A 22,956-nucleotide genomic window follows, 5' to 3' on the forward strand; every position below is an offset into this window, starting at 1 on the left:
CCCTTGGTCTTACCACCTCACTCCATCTTTGTCTCCTTCTAAGCATCTATGCTATGGATTCTCTACACTCACTCCTTCATTCTCACTCAAACTCCACTTGTCTCCCTCATTGCAGGAAAAGAGAGCTCACAATAAAAGAGAACGAGCGAGGACAGGAGGAGGGCCACCATCCTCTGGGAGGAGGCAGTCCTGGAGATCGTAGGACTGGAGGATGAGGCGCAAGTGGGGGACGGACAGACGGGTGCATCACAGCAAGCTGGTGACAGAATAGTTTTCCATCTCTCTCATTGACATTGCATGAGTCGCTGATAATGATTCTGAAGCTATAACAGATGGACCTATGATTATCTGCAATATGCAATGTGCATGTAACCTTGACCTCACATCTCTAACTCTTTCCTTTACTCCCCCACAGGATCATCGAGAGCCCCCGTCCCCACTGTCCAGGAGGAAGAGCCTGAGCCTCCAGACTCCTCAGAGGAAGCTGCAACCTCTGAGGGCGCAGCGTCAGCAGAATTCAGCGCACCAGCGCAGACACTCACACCTCGGTGGGACCTTCGGGACATAGAGTAGTGTTGTCGCCTGGTGTATCACAGCTCACAAGTGAGCATCAGCAGATTGTGGAGACAGGGACAGCAGTGGAGAGTGCTAGTCGGAGGGCGCAGGACTCTGCCAGCTCGGCTCAGCTGCATGTCGACCCTCTGTCTCTGGGTCCATCCATAAGATCAGCGGGGCTGGAACTCCAGGAACAGATGCAGGAGTCTCTGGCAGGTTTTGTCTCGAGTGTGGAGTGAATGGAGGAGTCCATAGCGAACATGAGCAGAGCCTTTGTGGGGTCATTGGCGCATGAACGCATCACCATGGAAAGGATGGCAACCTCCATGGAGGAGATAAGTCGCCAGGGTATTGAAAACATGGTGAGTGTTCATAATAGATTGACATCTCTTGAGGAGCGATGGGCATCTATTGAACAGAGAAACCAGACCTTCATGGGAGTCCTTCTGAGTAGGACTGCCAGTGCAGATACGGATCCCCATGGCCCCCTGATGTGCAGCAAGGTGCTCTCAAGCCACTTCCAAGCGCTGGCCCCTTCTGGCCTGTGCAGCTTCAGGTGGGTGAGCAGCAGCCTGGCGCTCCTGTTGCTGCTGCTGTTGTTCCTGGTTCTGCTGGTGCCGCGGCTGGTGTTCGAGCTCATCTAATGCCCAGGAGGGAAGGAAATAAATGGCTCCCATGCTTCTGGTATATGCCTCCGTCGAGGAAGCGCTGAGTGAGGGTGGTGAGAGGGGTTTCCCAGGAGGTCACACTGGAGATGTGTGTGAGGCTCCAACCTTCCACAGGTGTGGTTAAGCCTGGTAAAAGTTGCCCCCAGGCCTGAAACAACAAAGTCCTGCCACCTGCAAATGATGACTGATCAAATCTCCTCTTTACTGGTTGACCTGCAGCTGATAGTCAGTAAGCCAATAGTGCTCACACCAGGTTTCACAGGCGTGATCCCCACCAGGCGTGTTTTACGTGGGAAAAAGGTAAAAAATGCAAGGGCCTGTTAAAATGGGATTATAAAGGCCAATTATGGCTGATTAAGGGCCTTAAAGACCAGACCCGCCTGTTGGAGGCGGGACTGATTCAGGACCATCAGACACGCCTGGGTTAAAATGGCTCAGGGTCGGGAACCAGGCGGGGCGGGGGGGTGGGGTCCCAACCCCCAGTTTTTGAGATTTTAACCCCCCCACACGCCTCAAAGCCCGCCTCACGGCTGAGTTAAAATCGACCCCATACAGTTTGTCGAGATACCTGCCACAATGTCTAGTGCCAATTCTTCATACGTGAGCCACGACAGGCTGTTCTGCCGGGCGAGCATCGCGGCTGAGCTTGTTCCTCTCCTCACTTGCCCAGGATTGCGAACAGCGTTTAGAAGTGAGAATCCGAGCTGATTTCACCACCGCAGCCCCCCACCCCACCCCACCCCTCTTCTGAACCTTGAGAGCACCGAGGACAATGCTAGCACCTCCGACTCACGCCCATGCTGTGATCAGCTAGCATAGAATGGACAGGGAATCAAAACCAAACCTTCCTGATCTGTAGGGTTCTAGCTGGATAAACTTGCTTCGTCATCGGGAGGAGCCAAACTGTGCTGTTTTGACACAATTGCCATTTAATATTGTATAGCTGGGGCAACGGGAGAAATATTACAGGAAACTCTTTTTTATCCAGCACCGACGGGACCGGCGTGTTGCCGGTTTATCAAAATTTCCGGATGACGGAGAGGGTTATTTACCGAGACTATTTTTAACAAAGAAAAATAAAAAAATCAAGAAATGTGCAGTATACAGTAATTGGGTACTCACCTACAGAATGTTGTGTTAAATGGATGGTGGAAGATGCTTGATTAAGTACAGTACTGCCAGTTGAAGCTAATGCAATGCAATGGCTACCAGCAGCGTGGGAGACACACAGTACCCCTGTAAAATGGCGGATCAGAAGAGACTACCGGCAGCGCAGGAGAGTCAGACTCCTGTTATTGAGGCGTTCGGACTTCAGACAGCGCCAAGAAGCCGAGTAATGGCAGTTTGGAGAACTACCCCCACTGACTAACTCAGCCACCGTGGGAGACTCAGACTCGGCAACATTGCCGGTTATTGAGGTGTTGTTTTCGGAGCGAGAATTTTGCCGGTTAATAGAGAATTCCGGATATTTAGGTGCCGTTTAAACGAGAGTTTCCTGTAATACATTTTGTAACTGCTCGCAATGACTAAAGCAGAATTCCCCTGTGTGTCACTTTACCAGCAGAATAAAAGTCTTCGTAAATAAGTAGCAATGGGGTAAATGCAGAAAATGCTGCACAATACAGGGTGTGCTGGTGTAATGTGCTTTGCTTATATATGGAAAATATGTGAAAACAGACGCACCAATACAAAATCTGTATGTTAGCACTGGTATGTATGAATTCTGCAGATGTACAGTAAGGATATACATGCAGAGATGCTCATCACACACATATGCTGTTTAGTTAATGAATATACACAGACATACAGTACATGCATGTATAGACATGTATGTGCCTGCATATATACAGGGAAAGTGCGTACACAGCGGGTGTACAGTTAGGCAAAAAGGGGACATTTAGAAAATATTTGTCAAGCAATTCACCCGTCCAAAGTCAAATATAAGTCTGACGTAAAAGAGAAGGAATACTTTTTGTTCAAAGTGCTCAACCAATGTCCATGTCAAAAATAGAGTCGTAAAAATATCCCTTGAAGAAAAAAAGAAGCGAGATTTCCTAATTTCCCACCCGGTGGAGGTAACCACCATTAAGGTGATTGGCAAAAGAACCAGAGGCGAGATGAGGAGAATTTTTTTTTTTTTTAACGCAGCGAGTTTTTTTGATCTGGAACGCACTGCCTGAAAGGGCGGTGGTAGCAGATTCAGTAGTAACTTGTAAAAGGGAATTGGATAAATACTTGAAGGGGAAAATTTTGCGGGGCTGTGGGGAAAGGGCAGGGGGGAGTGGGACTAATTGGAGAGCTCTATCAAAGAGCCAGCACAGGCACGATGGGCCGAAAGACATCTTGCTGTGTTGCCATGGATCTTCCTCCCTCCGGCCCACTCTGGTGATGTTAGTGCCAGAGAGCGTCTGCCTCCATAGGTATAGCGTGCGGTGCCAGGCTGATAATATATCCTCCATGGGGCTGATTTGAATAGTGACCCTCCACCCCACCACCCATTGAAATCAACAGAGCTCCTTTGGGATGCAGAAGAGCTCTTTCCGCTCAGCAAGGTCACGGGAGCCACAAGGAATATTTTTATAAAACATTTAACATACTTTTATTTTAATGTAGACATTGGGGAATTGACTTTTGACCAAAAATAAATCTCCATAGATTTTTTTAAACATTTTGTATTGGTCTCCTTTAAATACTCAGTTTTGCCTCTGAATTTACCTAAACCGTTCAACCCAAAAGCACTTTTGGAGAATTTGAGGAGGCTTTTCCCACGCTGAGCTGCAAGATCCATTTTCAGGGGAACACAGCCGGGTGCAGTACATTTAGGGGGAGCGTCCGGGTCTGGGATGTCAGTGATTTCTATTCTGGGTTAGAAAGCACAGAGGAGCGTCGTTCTCTGGGTTGAGTACTGGGAAGACTCTGGCCGTTTGGTGGAATCTCACTATTCTGCCTCTTCCGTGGGTTTGTTCATATGGAAACTTCGTATTCCCTAGTGTCCTGAAATTAAACAGAGGAGCAAAGGCAGAGCAATGAGATCAGTGTTTTTTTTTAATCCACCTCAGTAATAATGACAGACCATCCTCAAACCATCAAGGTAGCCACCATGAAGGTAATTGGCAAAAGAACCAGAGGCGAGATGAGGAGAATTGTTTTTTTTTTTACAGGGAGTTGTTGTGATCTGGGATGCCCTGTCTGAAAGGGCAGTGGAAGCAGATTCAACAATCAGTAGCTTTCAAAAGGGAATTGGATATATACTCGAAGGGGAAAAATTTGCAGGAATATGGGGAAAGGGGAATGAGACTAATTGGATAGCTCTTTCAACTAGCCGGCACAGACATGATGGGCCAGATGGCCTCCTTCTGTGCTGTATCATTCTAGGTTATCAATGAAAGACAACTTGCTGTGTTGTCATGTTCTGGCATTTACAGGTGCTAAAGCATAATATTAAAATAGGGCTGTAACAATTTTTAATCTTTTAAACAATTTTCCTCTCTCGGTGTTTCTTCATGTTGGTGCTGCCTGCTCTCGTCCAACTGGCATTCTCTATGTGTGAACCTAATCAATGAGAGTCTGGCAGGCTATTCAATTTGAGGTCCAGCATGATCGACCACGATGCTGTTCTCCCAATGTCTGCACGTGCCCTGTCCAGTGGCGGGGGGTGGATGCTTCTGTATAGTGATCAGGAGCTGCTTTGTCCCCCTCTCTCTAGTCCAGGAGTATTCTGACCAACTGCTGCGGTCCTTCTGGCTGCTTCAACTAACTCAGAGCCGGGATTGGACCTGGGACTCCCCTCGGCTTTACGGTTCGGTACCAGACTGCGAATTGCATTCACCCTCATCGCACTAAGCCCCCGAGGGAGCAAGCCCTGTTATGAATTCCATTCTCTAACATTGTCATGCTGCACCTGAAATTCTGTCCCACCCCAGCCAAAATAAAAATACATAAACACACATTGTAATTCCCCGTGAAATACTGGTGGACAAGCGAGCAAGTGGTTCATATTTGCAGTACTGTCTCCTGAATGAACCTATGCTTCCCTCTACTGCCTCTGTAAAGTTGCTTGGAAGAGCCTTTTGAGTTTTACTTATCAACACATAATCAAAGGACATCATCCACCATGTAATGACATCTTTGCAACACAATGACATAAATATGCCTTTCTTGTTGTTTCACATTCCTCTCCGGATTTGCACACGACATTCAGTGACAATGGTTGCACTTGGCTTCTCCAGAACCAAGAAATGATTGCCATCTCTAAATGCTCCTTCTGCCCCCCGCCCCCCGCCGCCCCCCCCCACCCCTTTAAAGAATGTATGCCCAAAGAGATACCTAAACCAAACCCTCTCCAACCACAACAAGTGAAAGCAAACCAGTAACGTACGCCTGTCTCATAGATGGGGTTGTCGAAGGCTGTCTCTACGGTGATTTGACTGTATGGGTGAGAGGACATGAGAGGCAGACGCAGGTTTGAGTGATATCGGCACCTGGAATAGAGAGAGAGAGAGAGAAAGAAATATTGAATGGGAGATATTGGTAAACAACACAACTGTTCACAAGGCTTTTGCTGACCTGGTAAGCTCTAGGCTTTGCCTGCATTGCCGGCTTCCCCAAGGTGCAAGGTACCGTAGACTGCACAAGCATGGCACGCTACCCTTCACCATCCTGGCATCTCTCTGAATAGAAAGGAATTCCACTCCCTCAACGTCCAGCTGGGTTGCGACTAAAGACAGTGCAGGTCTGTGCCCGGTGGCCCGGCAGCAGTTATGATTCATTCATCCTCCGCCAGTCCTCTGTGCCGCCTTTATTCCAACCAGGCCGTCAGATTACAGGCTGGCTACTGGGTGACGAGGGCAATCCCCCTTCAGAATTGGCCCATGCCTCCTGTCAGGCACCCGGGTACAGCTGAAGAGGTGGCTTACAACAAGAGCCATGCCACCACAAGAAAGGTGATCGAACAGACCATCGACGCGCTCAAACAACGCTTCCGCTGCCCGGACCGTTTGGGAGGAGCTTTGCAGTACAACCCTGACCGGCTATCTGGATTGGTGGTCACCTGCTGCATGACTTTGCCATCCGGACGGACCAGCCCTTACCACCACCTGGGCAGCAAGAAATGCAGGAGGAGGAGAAGGAGGAGGAACGAGCAGCACGAAGAGGAGGACGAGCAGGAGCGGCATCGACCATCAGTGCACCGAGCTGCCAGAGCTCTTGGAGAGCAGCTCGTCCAAGAGCGCTTCACCTGAGCCATCCCTCCCGTCCCCAATACACCAACAGTCCTTATAATCACCATCCTTCCTACCCCCATCCGATTGCCTTCCTTCAGCCCAGCCTTATGGCACTTGCCCCTCAGCACTACAAATATAAACGGCAACACCAAATCCAGAACAAAAAACAGATTTAGCCAACAACTCAATTCTATCTGTGACTAATAGCTTTCACTCAAACAGACTGAGGATGGCTGGTGTGGGAAGTGGAAAAATGTCACGGTGTAATGAAAAAGGAGGAGTTAAGCCATGTTAGGGTAGAAATCCCGAAGTACAAGATCAGTAATGCGCCCGCTGATGTGCTCACATGGAACTCCCTTCTCCGCTATTTGACCCATACAGTTAGTGGCTTTGTTCAAATTTCATATGATAGACATTAACAGTGAATACATTGACCTAACAGCACAATTTCAATCCAGTTGTTGGCATTATACAGAGTCCCATCTAACCCATGCCGTACCTGACGTTGTGTGCACCTGGTAACAGGTGTCACAAAACAGAAAACATCCCTCACCTTGCTCAGCACAAAAAATAAAACCTATAAAAGCTAAACTTGTACCCAAAAATGGCAAGTGGATTATCAGTAAAATAAGATGTAGTTAAGCGCTCCTTTTAAAAAAAAAAGTACTCATCCTCGGGATGTGGGCATCGGTGGCAAGGCCGGCATTTATTGCCCATCCCTAGTTGTCCTTGAGAAGGTGGTGGTGAGCCGCCTCCTTGAACCGCCGCAGTCCGTGTGGTGAAGGTGCTCCCACAGTGCTGTTAGGGAGGGAGTTCCAGGATTTTGTCCCAGCGACGATGAAGGAACGGCTGATATATTTCCAAATCAGGATAGTGTGTGACTTGGAGGGAAACATGCGAGGGCATGAGGAGGGGGGGGGAGATGGTGGTGTTCCCACGCACCTGTTCCCCTTGTCCTTCTAGGTCGTGGAGGTCACGGGTTTGGGAGGTGCTGCCGAAGAAGCCTCGGTGAGGGCGCACAGTGTTTACCCACTGACAAGTACGACAATACTCAGAGGAGTCCAAAGGATTATTGCTCGCTTACCTGGTGACGTAAATGTAGGCGCTTCCCAGCAGTATGGAGATGATGAGGATGGGAATGAATATCGCCAGAGCCATATTTCCGCCTTCCATTGACGTCTCCGCCGCTGCCTCTGCTACTGGAGGGGAAGCAACTGAGAAGTGACTTTATTATTTCAAAGCTCTCTCACCCGCTTAACCATTTTCGGTTCGTCCCCTCCCCTGCCCCGGCCAATTTTTCTCCCCTCTTTCCCTGAAGGCACTGACTCCTGTTGGAGCATGGTACTGTTGGGGGTGCTGGCCGGGCCTGGTACTTTGAACAAGTGCCCGGACAAGTTCTTTGTGAGTGAGCCCTGGGTATAGCACTTAAAATGAAATGGCCTCGAAATTACAGTATTAACGCATTTCTCCTTTGAGGCTCCTTCGGTATTTTAACACAGAAGGGCTGATTTGAGCTTACAATGGTGTCAGAAAAAGGCTGTTAGTGGATAGGCCGCTCGTTATAAACCCTGCCTGATTTTCCTTTCCATTGACTTCAAGGGGAAAGGATCTGGTGAAACCACTGTATCAGTTACAAATGCCATATCGTTTCTCCACCCTTGTAGTCTATGGGCTCCGAGGCCAAATTTAGTACCCCAAATAGGGTTCTAACTCAATACAGAATGGACATCAAAACTTGGCCTTCCTCGCCTATGGTCAGTTGAATGCCCAGCACTGTATTTATCCAATAAATCTTGTGGGAATTTCTAACTCAACCACGTTCCAGCTTCCCTTCCTGGTTTCCATTATACATTGCACCCCTGACTGCCACTCCCGAGCAGTGTTACTGTCCTGTTTGTACTGCGGCCTGTAATCTAGGCTCGGCGGGCAAATCCGTAAAACTGAGCGCTGTTGCCTTGCTTAGACATCAGGCCTTCAGCATGGCACTTGAGCTGGTATAACAGTTTTGCCAAGGTTTGGAAGAGGAGGAGGTGATGGCGTGGAAGGGAGAAGTGTTGCCCGCATGGGTGTGAGTCCACAGCATGAAACTGCCCACAAGTCGGCACAAAATGGCCAGGCTCGCTCTTGGACTCCACGAGAATGGATGGTGTATGAAACAAAATAAATATTTTCGCTGGTGTAGAAGGAGGTGCGATTCTGGGCTTGGGGATAAGGCAGGTTGTTAGGTATGGTTGAAAGAGTATTGTTCTGCATCTAGCCCATACAATATTGGACCTGGGAGAGCTTGATCGGACTGTGTGGATGGAACTTTACTCTACATCTAACCCATGCTATATCTGACCTGGGAGGGTTTGATAGGACAGTGTAGCTGGTGCTTTACATCCATCCCATGCTATATCTAACCTGGGAGAGACTGATAGAACAGTGTTGATGGCGCTTTACTTTACATCCAACCCATGCTGTACCTGGCCTGGGAGAGCCTGATGCTAACACTGGGTGTCAATAGTATAGAGGGAGATGTAGTCGGCATCTAACACATGATGCACCTGACCTGGAAGTGCTTGATGGGACATTATAAAGAGAGCTTTACTCTGGGTTCAACCCATGCTGTAACTGATTTTGATTGGATAGTATTGAGGGAGCTTTTATCTGCATCCAATCTAGCTATACCTGAAATAAAGACAGAAAAGGCTGGAAATACTCAGCAGGTCAGGCAGCAGCTATGGAGAGAGAAACAGAGTTAATGTTTCAGGTCGATGATCCTTTGTCAGAACTGGAAATAGTTGGAGATGGAACCGGTTTTTAAGCAAGTGCAGGGGTAGGGAAAGGGGGGAGGGGAGGAGAGAACAAAAGGGAAGGTCTGTGATAGGATGGAAGGCAGGAGAGATTAAAAGACAAAAGGGGATGATGGTGCAAGGCGAAAGGAGATGGTAATGGGTAACTTTTTCCAGTTCTGATGAAGGGTCCCAGACCTGAAATGTTAATACGATAGCAAAATACTGCAGATGTTGGAAATCCGAAATAACAACAGAAAATGCTGGAAAAACTCAGCAGGTCAGGCAACATCCGTGGAGAGAAATTTGAGTTGACGTTTCGGGTTTTTGAAGAAGGGTCAAACCCGAAACGTCAACTCAAATTTCTCTCCACGGATGTTGCCTGACCTGCTGAGTTTTTCCAGCATTTTCTGTTGTTATTCCTGAAATGTTAACTCTGTTTCTCTCTCCACAGATGCCGCCTGACCTGCTGAGTATTTCCAGCATTTTCTGTTTTTATTTCAGATTTCCAGCAGCCACAGTAGTTTGCTTTTGGACTAGCTATACCTGACGTGGGAGAGCTTAATTCTGAGACCGGGTGACAAAAATGAAAAAAAAAATCCATTCCCCATGACTCTGAAATTATTTCACAAAATATGCAGACACAAACATTTGAAAAATAATGATCTTTCAAGGACAGCTTAAAAAAATGTTATTCTAGTTTTTAGTTTTTGCAATTTTATCGTAATCGCTAAAGTTAGCTGCGAGCATCATTCTACATTAGTGCCTACCCAGGTATTAAACCTTCTTATAGTCAGCCCGCAGCGACAGTTAAAGCTCTCCTATCAGCTTACCTTCCAACGAGTGTTCAAAGCCGTACTGAGCAGCTGAAAATAAAAACAGGGAAGAGTTTTGTTTTTTAAATGAAAATCCTTGAATAGGTTGTGCAATTCTCTGTAAGGATACTAGCTCGCCAGGGCAATCCGGTAACCGTGCAATTAGACCATTTGTTGCCCAAATACCACAGTTTTACTTAAAAAGGTCCAGTGAATGTGCCTGAGCGGATCGGAGCAAAAACAAATCATTTGCCCTACTGATAAGGAGCTCAAAAACGTGGAAGATCGTACATTGTGTTGCTTTGAGAGTTTAGAGCTCAAAGATGTGTCATCCGTGGCCCAGTGGGTAGCACTCTCTCGCCTCTGAGTCAGAAGGTTGTGGGTTCACAGTCCCACTGCAGAGACTTAAGCACAAAAATCTAGGCTGACACTCCCAGTGCAGTGCTGAGGGGGTGCTGCATTGTCGGAGGTGCCGTCTTTCGGATGAGACATTAAACTGAGTGTGCTGTAAAAGATCCCATGGCAGTATTTCAAAGAAGAGCGGCGGGAGTTCTCCCCGGTGTCCCGGCCAATACTTATCCCTCGACCAACATCACTAAAACAGATTATCTGGTCAGTATCACATTGCTGTTTGTGGGAGCTTGCTGTGCGCAAATTGGCTACCGTGTTTCCTACATTACAACAGTGACTACACTCAAATAGTACTTCATTGGCTGTAAAGCACTTTGGGGCGTCCTGAGGTTAAGAAACACCACTATATAAATGCAAGTCTTTCTTTGCTTCCTGTGTGTCACACATACATTCCTGGATTGTCCCGACACCCCTTCATCTTCCTTTCTTGAAAGCTTTTCCTAATTGGGCTTTGTTTCCTCCTACGGAAACAGCACTACGATACCTCACATGACAGCCTAAACAGTGAATACTGGTAGGATCTTCAACCAATGATACACTATCAGCATTTCTGGATGTTCACTTACTTCAATGTATCATTTCAGTAGATAATTATTTTAATCCAGACTCAACATGGAGTAAAAGGTAAAATAATAAAAAGGGCAAAAGCAGGAACTAAGTGTCACAAAGCATATTTGAAAGTTCTCTATCTGAATGCACGTAGCATTCGTAACAAAATAGACGAGTTAATGGCACAAATAACTACATATGGGTATGATCTTGTGGCCATTACAGAAACATGGCTGCAGGGTGACAATGCCTGGGAATTAAACATACCAGGTTATTTAACGATCAGGAAGGACAGGCAGGAAGGAAGGGGAGGTGGGGTGGCTATGTTAATAAAGGAAGGAATCACTGTAATACAGAGAAATGATATTGGGTCAAAAGATCAGGATAATGAAACAGTTTGGGTGGAGGTAAGGAATAATAAGGGGAAAAAAACACTAGTGGGCGTAGTCTATAGGCCTCCGAACAGTGGCAATTCTGTTGGACGGAGTATCAATCAGGAAATAGTTGAGGCTTGTAATAAGGGAACATCTATAATTATGGGGGATTTTAACTATCATATTAATTGGACAAATCAAATTGGGCAGGGCTGCCTTGAGGATGAGTTCATTGTGTGTATTAGGGATGGGTTTCTTGAGCAGTATGTAACTGAACCGACCAGGGGGCAAGCAACCTTAGACCTGGTCCTGTGTAACGAGACGGGATTAATTAAAAATGTCCTAGTAAAGGATCCCCTTGGAATGAGTGACCATAACATGGTTGAATTCCATATTCAATTAGAGGGTGAGAAGGTTGGATCTCAAACAAGCGTGCTAAGCTTGAATAAAGGAGACTATGAAGGTATGAAAGCGGAATTGAGTAGAGTGGATTGGGAAAATAGATTAAAGGGTAAGACGATACATGATCAGTGGTGTACATTTAAGGAGTTATTTTACAACTTCCAAAAAATATATATTCCACTGAGAAGAAAAGGGTGTAAAAGAAAAGACAGCCATCCGTGGCTAAGTAAAGAAATTAAGGATAGTATTCGACTAAAAACAAGGGCATATAAGGTAGCCAAATCTAGTGGGAGGATAGAGGATTGGGAAAACTTTAAAAGACAGCAAAAAAATAACAAAAAGATTGATTAAGAAAGGGAAGATAGATTATGAAAGTAAATTAGCAAAAAATATAAAAACAGATAGTAAGAGTTTTTATAGTTATATAAAAAGAAAAAGGGTGGCTAAAGTAAATGTTGGTCCCTTAGAGGATGAGACCGGGAAATTAATGGTGGGAAATATGGAGATGGCAAAAACACTGAATGAATATTTTATATCAGTCTTTACAGTAGAAGACACAAAGAATATCCCAACACTGGACAAACAGGGGGCTAAAGGGGGGGAGGAGCTAAACACGATCAAAATCACTAAGGAAGTGGTACTCGGTAAAATAATGGGACTCAAGGCGGATAAATCACCTGGACCCGATGGCTTACATCCTAGGGTCTTGAGGGAAGTGGCGGTAGGGATTGTGGATGCATTGGTAATAATTTTCCAAAACTCCCTGGACTCGGCAAAGGTCCCGGCAGACTGGAAAACTGCTAATGTAACACCCTTATTTAAAAAGGGCAGTAGACAGAAGGCTGGAAACTATAGACCGGTTAGCCTAACATCTGTGGTAGGTAAAATTTTGGAGTCCATTATTAAGGAGACAGTAACAGGACATTTGGATAATAATAATTTAATAGGACAAAGTCAGCATGGTTTTATGAAGGGGAAGTCATGTTTGATAAATTTGCTGGAGTTCTTTGAGGAAGTAACGTATAGGGTGGATAAAGGGGAACCAGTGGACGTAGTATATTTAGACTTCCAAAAGGCATTTGACAAGGTGCCACACAAAAGATTATTGCTTAAGATAAAAAATCACGGGATTGGGGGTAATATTCTGGCATGGATAGAGCATTGACTATCTAACAGAAGGCAGAGAGTTGGGATAAATGGTTCATTCTCAGACTGGCAATCAGTAACTAGTGGTGTTCCGCAGGGGTCAGTGCTGGGTCCCCAACTCTTTACAATCTATATTAACGATTTGGAGGAGGGGACCGAGTGTAACATATCAAAGTTTGCAGATGATACTAAGATGGGAGGGAAAGTAGTGAGTGAGGAGGACATAAAAAACCTGCAAGGGGACATCGACAGGCTAAGTAAGTGGGCAGAGATTTGGCAGATGGAATACAATACTGGAAAGTGTGAGGTTATGCACTTTGGCAGGAAAAATCGTAGAGCAAGTTATTATCTTAATGGCAAGAAACTGGAAAGTACTGAAGCACAAAGGGATCTGGGGGTCCTGGTGCACAAAACTCAAAAGGTTAGTATGCAGGTGCAACAAGTGATTAAGAAGGCCAATGGAATGTTGGCTTTCATTGCTAGGGGGATAGAATATAAAAATAGGGAGGTATTGCTTCAGTTGTACAAGGTATTGGTGAGACCGCACCTGGAATACTGCATACAGTTTTGGTGTCCATACTTAAGAAAGGACATACTTGCTCTCGAGTCAGTACAAAGAAGGTTCACTCGGTTAATCCCGGGGATGAGGGGATGGACATATGAGGAGAGGTTGAGTAGATTGGGACTCTACTCATTGGAGTTCAGAAGAATGAGAGGCGATCTTATTGAAACATATAAGATTGTGAAGGGGTTGGATCGGGTGGATGCGGGGAGGATGTTCCCAATGATGGGTGAAACTAGAACTAGGGGGCATAGTCTTAGAATAAGGGGCTGCTCTTTCAAAACTGAGATGAGGAGGAACTGCTTCACTCAGAGGGTGGTAGGTCCATGGAATATGCTGCCCCAAAAAGCTGTAGAAGCTACATCATTACATAAATTTAAAACAGAAATAGACAGTTTCCTAGAAGTAAAGGGAATTAAGGGTTACGGGGAGCGGGCAGGAATTTGGACATGAGTCTAGGTTCGGATCGGTCATGGCCCTGTGGGTAGCGGAGCCGGCCCAGGGGCCGTGTAGCCTGATCCTGCTCCTATTTCGTGTGTCTAATTCTGTTAGAGTCAGGAGATGGTTCTGTGATAGTAGATTAGCGGTTAGGATCAGATCAGCCATGATCTTATTGAATGGCGGAGCAGGCTCGAGGGGCCGATTGGCCTACTCCTGCTCCTATTTCTTATGTTCTTATGTTCAACAATATCAGATCATAACCTCTGGCCCCATTTTTTCAGGTGGCAGCTTTTGTTGATGATTCTGCTATTCCCATTTACACCTCCTCCAGACCCATCTTTTGTTTCTTAACTTGTCCCATTACCATCTCCTTTCGCCTTGCACCATCATCCCTTTTGTCATTTAATCTCTCCTGCCTTCCATCCTATCACAGACCTTCCCCTTTGTTCTTTTCTCCCATTCTCCCCTTTCTTTGCTTAAAACCTGTTACATCTCTAACTTTTTCCAGTTCGAACGAAAGGTCATCGACCTGCGACGTTGACTCTGTTTCTCTCTCCACAGATGCTGCCTGACCTGCTGAGTGTTTCCAGCATTTTTGTTTTTATTTTGGATTTCCAGCATCCGCAGTATTTTGCTTTCTGCGCTGGGGGTTCCCGAGCCTTTCCAAGTATACAGAAACAGAACAACTCCAGTTATGCGGAGTGATTAATCGATAATGATGGTGCTGAAGACATGGTTCTTGCGTGGCTAATGTTTTCAGGGCTGGGCAACAATCCATTTCAACAGTCAGGTTATGCCCGGCTAGGACATGAATGAGAAAGCGAGTTGAATAGGGCTGTACTGATAAAGATAGATTAACGTTTGCCATGGTCGGTTGTGGGACAGAGAGATGAGTTGGCCAGTATTTTTTTTAAATCGAAAAAACTGGTTGAAGTGCACAGGTCATTTGGTGCAGGAAAGAGAAAGAGAGATCCAAACCTTCTTCAGTAGTCAATTGGATGTTTCATTGATCCTTGCTTCCATTGCCAAATGGTCAGGAGACACTACAACACTGTGGTAAGCATTGTACAATCTCTCCCTAAACTCCTCTTCCTTAGCACTTCTCTCCTCACCTTCAAAAGCCTCCTCAAAGACTTTTTCTTTGCTGGTTTCTTCAGCCACCTCCCCCTAACTCTTTCTCCCCTTCCCTAAAATTAGAGCCAGACCTTTCAGGAGTGAAATTAGGAAACACTTCTACACACAAAGGGTGGTAGAAGTTTGGAACTCTCTTCCGCAAATGGCAATTAATGCTTGATCAATTGTTAATTTTAAATCGGAGATTGATAGATTTTTGTTAACCAAAGATATTAAGGGATATGGGCCAAAGGCGGGTATATGGAGTTAGGTCACAGATCAGCCATGATCGCATTGAATGGTGGAACAGGCTCGAGGGGCTGAATGGCCTCCTCCTGTTCCTATGTTCCTGTTTGGTGTCTGAATTTCAGGCCACGCCCATATTATGAAGCACTTTGGAACGTTCCACTATGTTAGTGTGCATGATATAAGTGTAAGTGGTTGTGCCCATGTCCATTGTAGGTTCCAAAATACTGCAAAATCCACCAGATAAAGTTTTCAAGGGGGAGAGAGAGGAGATCCCAGAAAGCCCAGACAATCAATCCAGTCCATTTAACGCTTGCATTGTCTCTTGTACTTTAATGTACTTCTGGTTTATTTTCTGCAATATTACTGAAGGAATATTAGGTATACAGGTAGACTATCCTTTATCCGAAAACCTCGGGACCAGCCGTGTTTCGGTTTTAGGAAAATTTCGGATTTCGGAAGGTGCGCGAAAACACTTCGGTTTTCAGAGGTAATTCGGTTTTCGGGAGTGCGGATAAAGGATACACTATCCCTTATCCGAAAGGGTGGGATAAATAACGACTATAAATACTGTAGTTACAGGGATAAATACTGTAGTACAGTTTATTTGTAAGGAAAACATTCAGTAAAACTTCAAAAATGCTACACTATCCCTTATCCGGCTAGGCCTGTAAGTCGTGCGCCACTCTGGTCATGTCGTGCGCACGACTTACGCTGACCGAAAAAACCTTCGGTTTTTAGAGGGTTTCGGTTTTCGGAAGTCCGGATAAAGGGTAGTCTACCTGTACCTACTGACGTAATAAAACTCACTACGCACTTGGTTTGAGCATAAAGCAAGGCTTTAATCAACTTGTTTCAGAACACGGAGGTCTAGTTGTATTTCACTAGCTCCTTGTCATACAAAATGTCCCTGGAAGCTGGGGCCCACGCCCGAGTATTTAGACTCCTTGGACGGCGCCACCAGCTGGCCGTCCAGTGTTATTTCATAAGTAGTTTCTTGATGATGAGATTTATAACACCTACGGCTTAATTTATAAGCTCATGTCCTGTTGCGCTTTAAGTTTACTTGTTTTCACATACCATTGGCTAACGTTCAAGGCTGTTTCTGAGTTTCCACCTATTTTTTGGGGTTGAGCCAGTATTTAAAAGCTTTGTCGCTTGTTTCCTAGATAAAGATATGTCTTAAAAAAAAGAGTCTTGTGGGATTTGAGGCTTCCACATGTAACGTCCCTGCTACTGTAGGTAGCTGCAAAAATATTGACTGCCGCTCAAAACTGATGCTTCCTTTTTACTCCTGACGCTTCCACCCCTCCCCGTTAAGGTTCTGCTGTGGGCTGTGTGCAACATTGGCCACCTTGGTGGATTCTCCGCCCTCCAGTCCGGCGAGCTGCCTTTTAAGGAGCACAGTTCACATTGGCAGCTCATCAAATTAAAGTAAATGAGGCCCAGCCGTGAAAGTGGCATGCATCCCACACCGACTCCTTCTTTATAGAGTCATAGAAACATAGAAGATAGGAGCAGGAGTAGGCCATTCGGCCCCTCGAGTCTGCTCCGCCATTCAATGAGATCATGGCTGATCATCCAAATTCAGTACCCTGTCCCTGCTTTCTCCCCATATCCCTTGATCCCTTTAGCCTTAAGAAATATATCCAACTCCTTCTTGAATATATTTAATGATTGGCCTCTACGGCCTTCTGTGGTAGAGAATTCCACAGGTTCACCACTCTCTGGGTGAAGAAATTCCTCCTCATCTCAGTCCTAAATGGCTTACCCCTTATCTTTAGACTGTGACCCCTGGTTCTGGACTCCCCCGCCATCGGGAACATCCTTCCCGCATCTAGTCTGTCTAGCCCAGAAATTCCGGTCGGAGACTTCCCGTGGGCATAAGCCCCTGACCTGCACAAACGAACCGCGCCGACCGTAATGCTCTGGGCCGGCGTAGAATTCCGTTGATGGGCCTCCTCAAACTGCCGGTGCGCAGCGTCCCTGGGATCACGTGGGCCATGGAGAGTCAATCGGAGCAGGGAATGCTTCATTCATAGATTTGACAGGAAGGCCTGTCAAATCTATGAATAGAGATCACCCTCAAAACATAAGTAAAACTTCAAATAAATTTAAAAAAAAATCACATTTTTAAAATGACTATAAATTACATAAATTAACTATTTTAAACAAAAATTTAAATTTTTGAAAAAAATAATTAGTTTTTAACAGGGCTAAAAATAAACTTAGCTTTCTTTAAAGTATTTTAAAATGATAAATAAGGGTTAAAAAAAAATTTCTTTCACTGTTATCACCTCTTACCTTGTTAAAAGCAGGCCTTGCGCCTACTTTTCCAGGCACAGCTGCCACCGACTTACCCAGGCTGCATCAACCTCGAAAAAAACGGAAGTTCCAGGCGTACGCGCTGCCTCTCCGGCGCAGACGTTTGACCTGCGAACCCCTTTCTTCAGAGAACGGAAGTTCCGGTTTCCAGCGCATGCGCAGTGCATGCCTAAAACGGGCACTTCCATTGGCCCTACGGGTGAGTACACAGCGCGTACACACCTGTAGAGAACGGAATTTCGGGGCCAGTACTGAGTTATACAGCACAGAAAAAGGCCCTTTGGCCCATCGCGTCCGTGCCGGCCATCAAGCCCTGTCTATTCTAATCCCATTTTCCAGCACTTGGTCCGTAGCCTTGTATGCTATGGCGTTTCAAGTGCTCATCTAAATGCTTCTTGAATGTTGTGAGGGTTCCTGCCTCTACCACCCTTTCAGGCAGTGAGTTCCAGATTCCAACCACCCCCTGGGTGAAAAGGTTTTTCCTCAAATCTCCTCTAAACCTCCTGCCCCTTACCTTGAAACTATGCCCCCTGGTTATTGACCCCTCTACTAAGGGGAAAAGTTCCTTTCTATCTACCCTATCTATACCCCATATAATTTTGTACACCTCAATCAGGGCACAGCACACAGCCCACCCACCGCCCAGCCGATATCCGGCCCACTCCCGTACAATGGAGCCTTAATTTACACTGTACCATCTTCCATACTGACTCTGGACCCTGGAAGTTATAGGCAAATCTCCCAATCCAACTGCTCCATTGCCCGGGGAGGCTTGCAACCAATATTGGGAATCCAGAGCCAGCACAGGTGATCCTCCGGGTTTACTTGTACCGCCCTCCGAAGGCCACATGTAATGAGGCCTTACCTTTACACAAAGGCAGTGGCCCGCTCCAGTGAGACGGATGAGCTATGATGCATCTGATGGTGACCTCCCCAACCAGCTCGAACCCTTCGTAGCACATAAAGGTCAACGTCTCTCCCGGCAGATACAGCCGCTTGTACAGAATCTGGTAACCGTTTTCTGGTAGTCCAGGGTTGTCGCACGCTACGGACTCCTCGGCTGCAACAAAGAGGGAGGAAATATTTCAGATGGTTGGCAAAGGGGTATCACAGGCAAGAGGGACGAGTAAGAAAGAAAGGAAGGCTTGCATTTCTATAGCGGCCTTAACGACCTCAGGACGTCCCAAAGCGCTTTACAGCCAATGAAGTACTTTTGAACTGTAGTCGCTGTTGTAATATGGCAGCCAAGCACAGCAAGCTCCCACCAACAGCAATGTGATAATGTCGAGATAATCTGTTTCTAGTAATGTCGATTGAGGGATAAATATTGGCCCAGGACGCCGGGGAGAACTCGCCTGCTCTACTTCGAATAAGGCCGTAGGATCTTTACTTATTCCTATCTGTCCCATCTTAGCCAGCACATCTCCAGCAATGGCTTCTCCTCCTTTTCAACTCCGCTCCCAATCCAGGGCCTCCTTCTTTTTCCTTATTGACCCCTGATTCCATCCTGATTCCATCCTTCTCCCTACCTGCTTGCTGCGGCTGAACCAGAAGCTGTGCAACCTCGGTTTCCTCCTTGACCCTGAGCTGAGCCTCACACCCGGTATCCTATCCATCGCTAAGACCACTTACTGCCATCATCACCTGCCCTTACCTCCAGCCCATGCCGCTGAACCCTTATTCAAGCTTTTGTTACCTCCAGACCACTACTCCGAGGGCTTCAAGTACTCCGGCCTATACAGACTCCAATTGATCCAAAACTCTGCTGTTCACATCCCGTCGCACACTAAGTTCTCCTCACCTATCAGCCCAACCGTGCCAATCTCCATTGGCTTTCTGTTCCCCAATTCATCAAACTCAGAATCCTCCTTCCTGTTTATAAGTCCATCTATGGCTTCACCCCACCCTACCCCTGCAACCTCCTCCAGCCCTCTGTCCCAGCCCGGACCTTCTGTGTCCTCCAGCACATAGCCCTCCCCCCTCTGCTCCACCTTTGTTGTCTCAGCCCTAACTCCCTGCCTAAACCCCTCCACTTTGCGGTTTTCCTCCCTTCCTTTAAAGGACTCCTCAAAACTGTGGGACATTTACTCTATAGGGGGTGTTTATAAATTCAACCAGTTGCTGTATTGCTCACACGGCACTGGGTAGTGGCTTTAAGAAAGAAAGACTTGCATTTCTAGAGCGTCTTTCATGACCACCGGATGTCTCAAAGCACTTTACAGCCAATGAAGTACTTTTTGAAGTGTAGTTACTGTTGTAATGTGGGAAACGCGGCAGCTAATTTGTGCACAGCAAGCTCCCACAAACAGCAATGTGATGATGACCAGATCATCTGTTTTTGTTAGGTTGATGAGGGAGGATACCGTGGGGAACTCCCATGCTCTTCTTCAAAATAGTGCCATGGGATCTTTTACGTTCATCTGAGAGAGCAGACGGGGCCTCGGTTTAACGTCTCATCCGAAAGACGGCACCTCCGACAGTGCAGCGCTCCCTCAGCACTACACTGGAGTGTCGGTCTGGATTTTTGTGCTCAAGTCTCTGGAGTGGGACTTGAACCCACGACCTTCTGACACAGAGACGAGGGCGCTACCCACTGAGCCACGGCTGACACACAAATATTACCCATCTGACATTGCGAAAGTTGGCTCTCTCTTTTACATTCTAAGCAAAACACTGTTAGATGTTTCTTTAAAAAGAGGCCTGTTTACTTCAGATTTATAATCTTGTTAGTTCAAGTGTTCTCTGTACTTTTTCCCCCCCTTGAGCTTGAGGGACACAGTGGTGACAGCAAGGTGAACAAGGCCACAGGCTCCCTCATGCATGATGCCAACATTTCGCATAATCAGCCACAAAGAATGACAGGACGTGACAGGAGTCTCATTTCCTTCCCTCCTCTCCAAGGTGCCACAATCCGCTTCGCCATCTGGATAAACCGGTCACAACTACGGAAGTTAAATCTGAATGACAGGCAGCCGTGGGACTCCAAACCCATGGCCATCTGGCTGTCTTGTCAACACTCGCACATTATCTGGAATCAACAGTGGGTTGGAACAGCGACCGTTGGCCTCCGTACCTTTGTCCAATTAAATGGCTTATACTGTGGTTTTAATCAAAGGTGAGGTGGGGGCGGGGGGGGGGGGGGGGGGGGGGAGTCTTTTGCTTACAGTCCCAGAGATTGTGAAATGGCCTGGTTCTGGCTAACTGCCACACTCTGATAGTTACAGAGTGACATATGGCTCCTGACATGAATCTTGTCTTTCATGTGAAAATGACTTATGAATTAATACTGGGCGGCCTGCTGGTGGCGCTGTCCAGGGAGTATAAATACTCAGGCACGGGCCCAGCTTGCTCAGAACATTCTTTAACAGGAACTAGTGAAGGACACAACTAGACCTCCATGTTGTAAAACAGTTGATTAAAGATTTGTTTAACGCTTAGACCAAGTGCCCAGCAGTTTTCTTACGTCAGCTCCTTTGGTGTAAAGCGCAGAGAAAGGCTAAACTCCAAAGGAAACAGGTTTTTAAAAAATATAAATTTGGCCTCGCGTGGATTTTGGGTGATGATGGCAATGCTGTCATGTTCCATCCTGGAAAGATTCTGTGGCCCGCAGGTCCCAGCATGGAGCGGGACTCCCTGAAAACGCACCTCTTAAAACCGCGGACGTGCAGCCTGTGATTTTCTGTCCACGAGCTGCCATCAGATCATTTTCATTACTGGCTGCAGTGTATGGTTTACAAAGACAACTTGCATTTCTATAGCGCCTTAAAACATAGTAAAACGTCCCAAGGCGCTTCACAGGAGCAATTATCAAACAACATTTGACACCGAGCCACATAAGATATTAGGGCAGGTGACCAAAAGCTTGGTCAAAGAGGTAGGCTTTAATCAGCGTCTTAAAAGCAGGAGAGAGAGGTAGAGAGGCGGAGAGGATTAGGGAGGGAATTCCAGAGCTTAGGGCCCAGGCAGCTGGAGGCACGGCCGCCAATGGTGCAGCGATTAAATTCGGGGATGCTCACAAGGCCAGAATTGGAGGAGTGCAGAGATCTCGGAGGGTTGTGGGTCTAGAGGAGGGGCGAGGCCATGGGGAGTTGAGAAGGACAAAGATGAAAATATTAAAATTTTAGATGTAAGCAGAAGTGATTCGCAGACACAGGCCGAGAAACTCAATTAGTAATCCAATGGGTGTAAAGCATTTTGGAATGCCCCGAAGGTGCTTTATAAACACGAGCCCTTTCTTTCTTCCGTACAATGGCTAATTCTGCCATTAAAAAAAAGACTTACATTTCTATAGCGCCTTTCACGACCACCGGACGTCCCAAAGCACTTTACAGCCAATTAAGTACTTTTTTTGAAGTGTAGTCACTGTTGTAATGTGGGAAATGCGACAGCCAATTTGCGCACAGCAAGCTCCCATAAACAGCAATGTGATAATGACCAGATAATCTGTTTTTGTGATGTTGATTGAGAGATAAATATTGGCTGGGACACCGGGGAGAACCCCCCTACTCTTCTTCAAAATAGTGCCGTGGGATCTTTTATGTCCACCTGAGAGAGCAGACGAGGCCTCGGTTTAACATCTCATCCGAAAGGCGGCACCTCTGACAGTGCAGCACTCCCTCAGTACTGCACTGGATGTCGGCCTAGATTTTTGTGCTCAAGTCTCTAGAGTGGGACTTGAACCACCAACCTTCTGACACCGAGGCGGGAGTTCTACCCACTGAACCTGCAGGTTGCAGGTAGCCCAGGTCAGAGAATCGGGCCTACACTGTTGCAGCCCCATCTCAGACCCCCCAAAAAACTCCCTGTGAATGTAGCTCAGCACTGAGAACAAAGGGTCACGGAATTAATCCTGCAGTTAACCGATTTGATGTGCTAACTTTACAAAACCCAGTCGTGGCCCTCTATTATTGAAGTGCTCGGGGCTGCCTTTTCATCACTTAAGTCTTTCCGCTGCTCCACATGACTCGCAGACACTTAAAAACGAAAGTGCGAATCAGCGATTCATTCACAAAATGGTGGATGTCGGCAATGCTACTGACAGAAGACGCTCTGTGTCTTTAGCACACGGAGTGGTCGAGGCGAATAGCGTAGATGCCTTTAAGGGGAAGCTGGATTAGCACAGGAGGGAGAAAGGAATAGAAGGATATGTTGATAGGGTGAGACGAAGAGGGGGTGGGAGGAGACTCATGTGGAGCAGAAACACCGGCACAGACCTGCAGATCCCAGCACAGAGCGGGACTCCCTGAAAACGCACCTCGTAAAACCGCAGGCATGTAGCCTGTGATTTTCCGTCCATGAGCTGCCATCAGATCATTTTCATTCCTGGCCCAAAGCGCTTTACAGGCAATTAAGT

General features: G+C 46.6%; 1 protein-coding gene across 3 annotated transcripts in view; it reads right to left on the bottom strand.

Moving 5' to 3' along the window:
* Positions 1 to 1,978: 1,978 nt before the first annotated feature.
* The window catches only part of LOC147103585 (seizure 6-like protein), a 321,234-nt gene continuing 300,256 nt past the window's right edge, over positions 1,979 to 22,956 (bottom strand). For 2 of the 3 annotated variants that reach the window (XM_086012033.1, XM_086012035.1), the window contains exons 13-17: positions 18,469 to 18,663; positions 10,053 to 10,085; positions 7,530 to 7,644; positions 5,602 to 5,704; positions 1,979 to 4,217 (exon numbers count right to left, since the gene is read on the bottom strand). In XM_086012033.1, the coding sequence (XP_085868159.1) occupies positions 4,188 to 4,217; positions 5,602 to 5,704; positions 7,530 to 7,644; positions 10,053 to 10,085; positions 18,469 to 18,663 (476 nt within the window). In that variant the 3' untranslated portion in view covers positions 1,979 to 4,187. The remainder of the gene's footprint in view (positions 4,218 to 5,601; positions 5,705 to 7,529; positions 7,645 to 10,052; positions 10,086 to 18,468; positions 18,664 to 22,956) is intronic. The other variant, XM_086012034.1, reaches the window with a different exon arrangement.

The sequence above is a fragment of the Somniosus microcephalus genome, chromosome 19, assembly GCF_052327205.1.
Source record: "Somniosus microcephalus isolate GS21.2 chromosome 19, FLI_Smic_1.0, whole genome shotgun sequence".
Taxonomy (NCBI): Eukaryota; Metazoa; Chordata; class Chondrichthyes; order Squaliformes; family Somniosidae; genus Somniosus; species Somniosus microcephalus.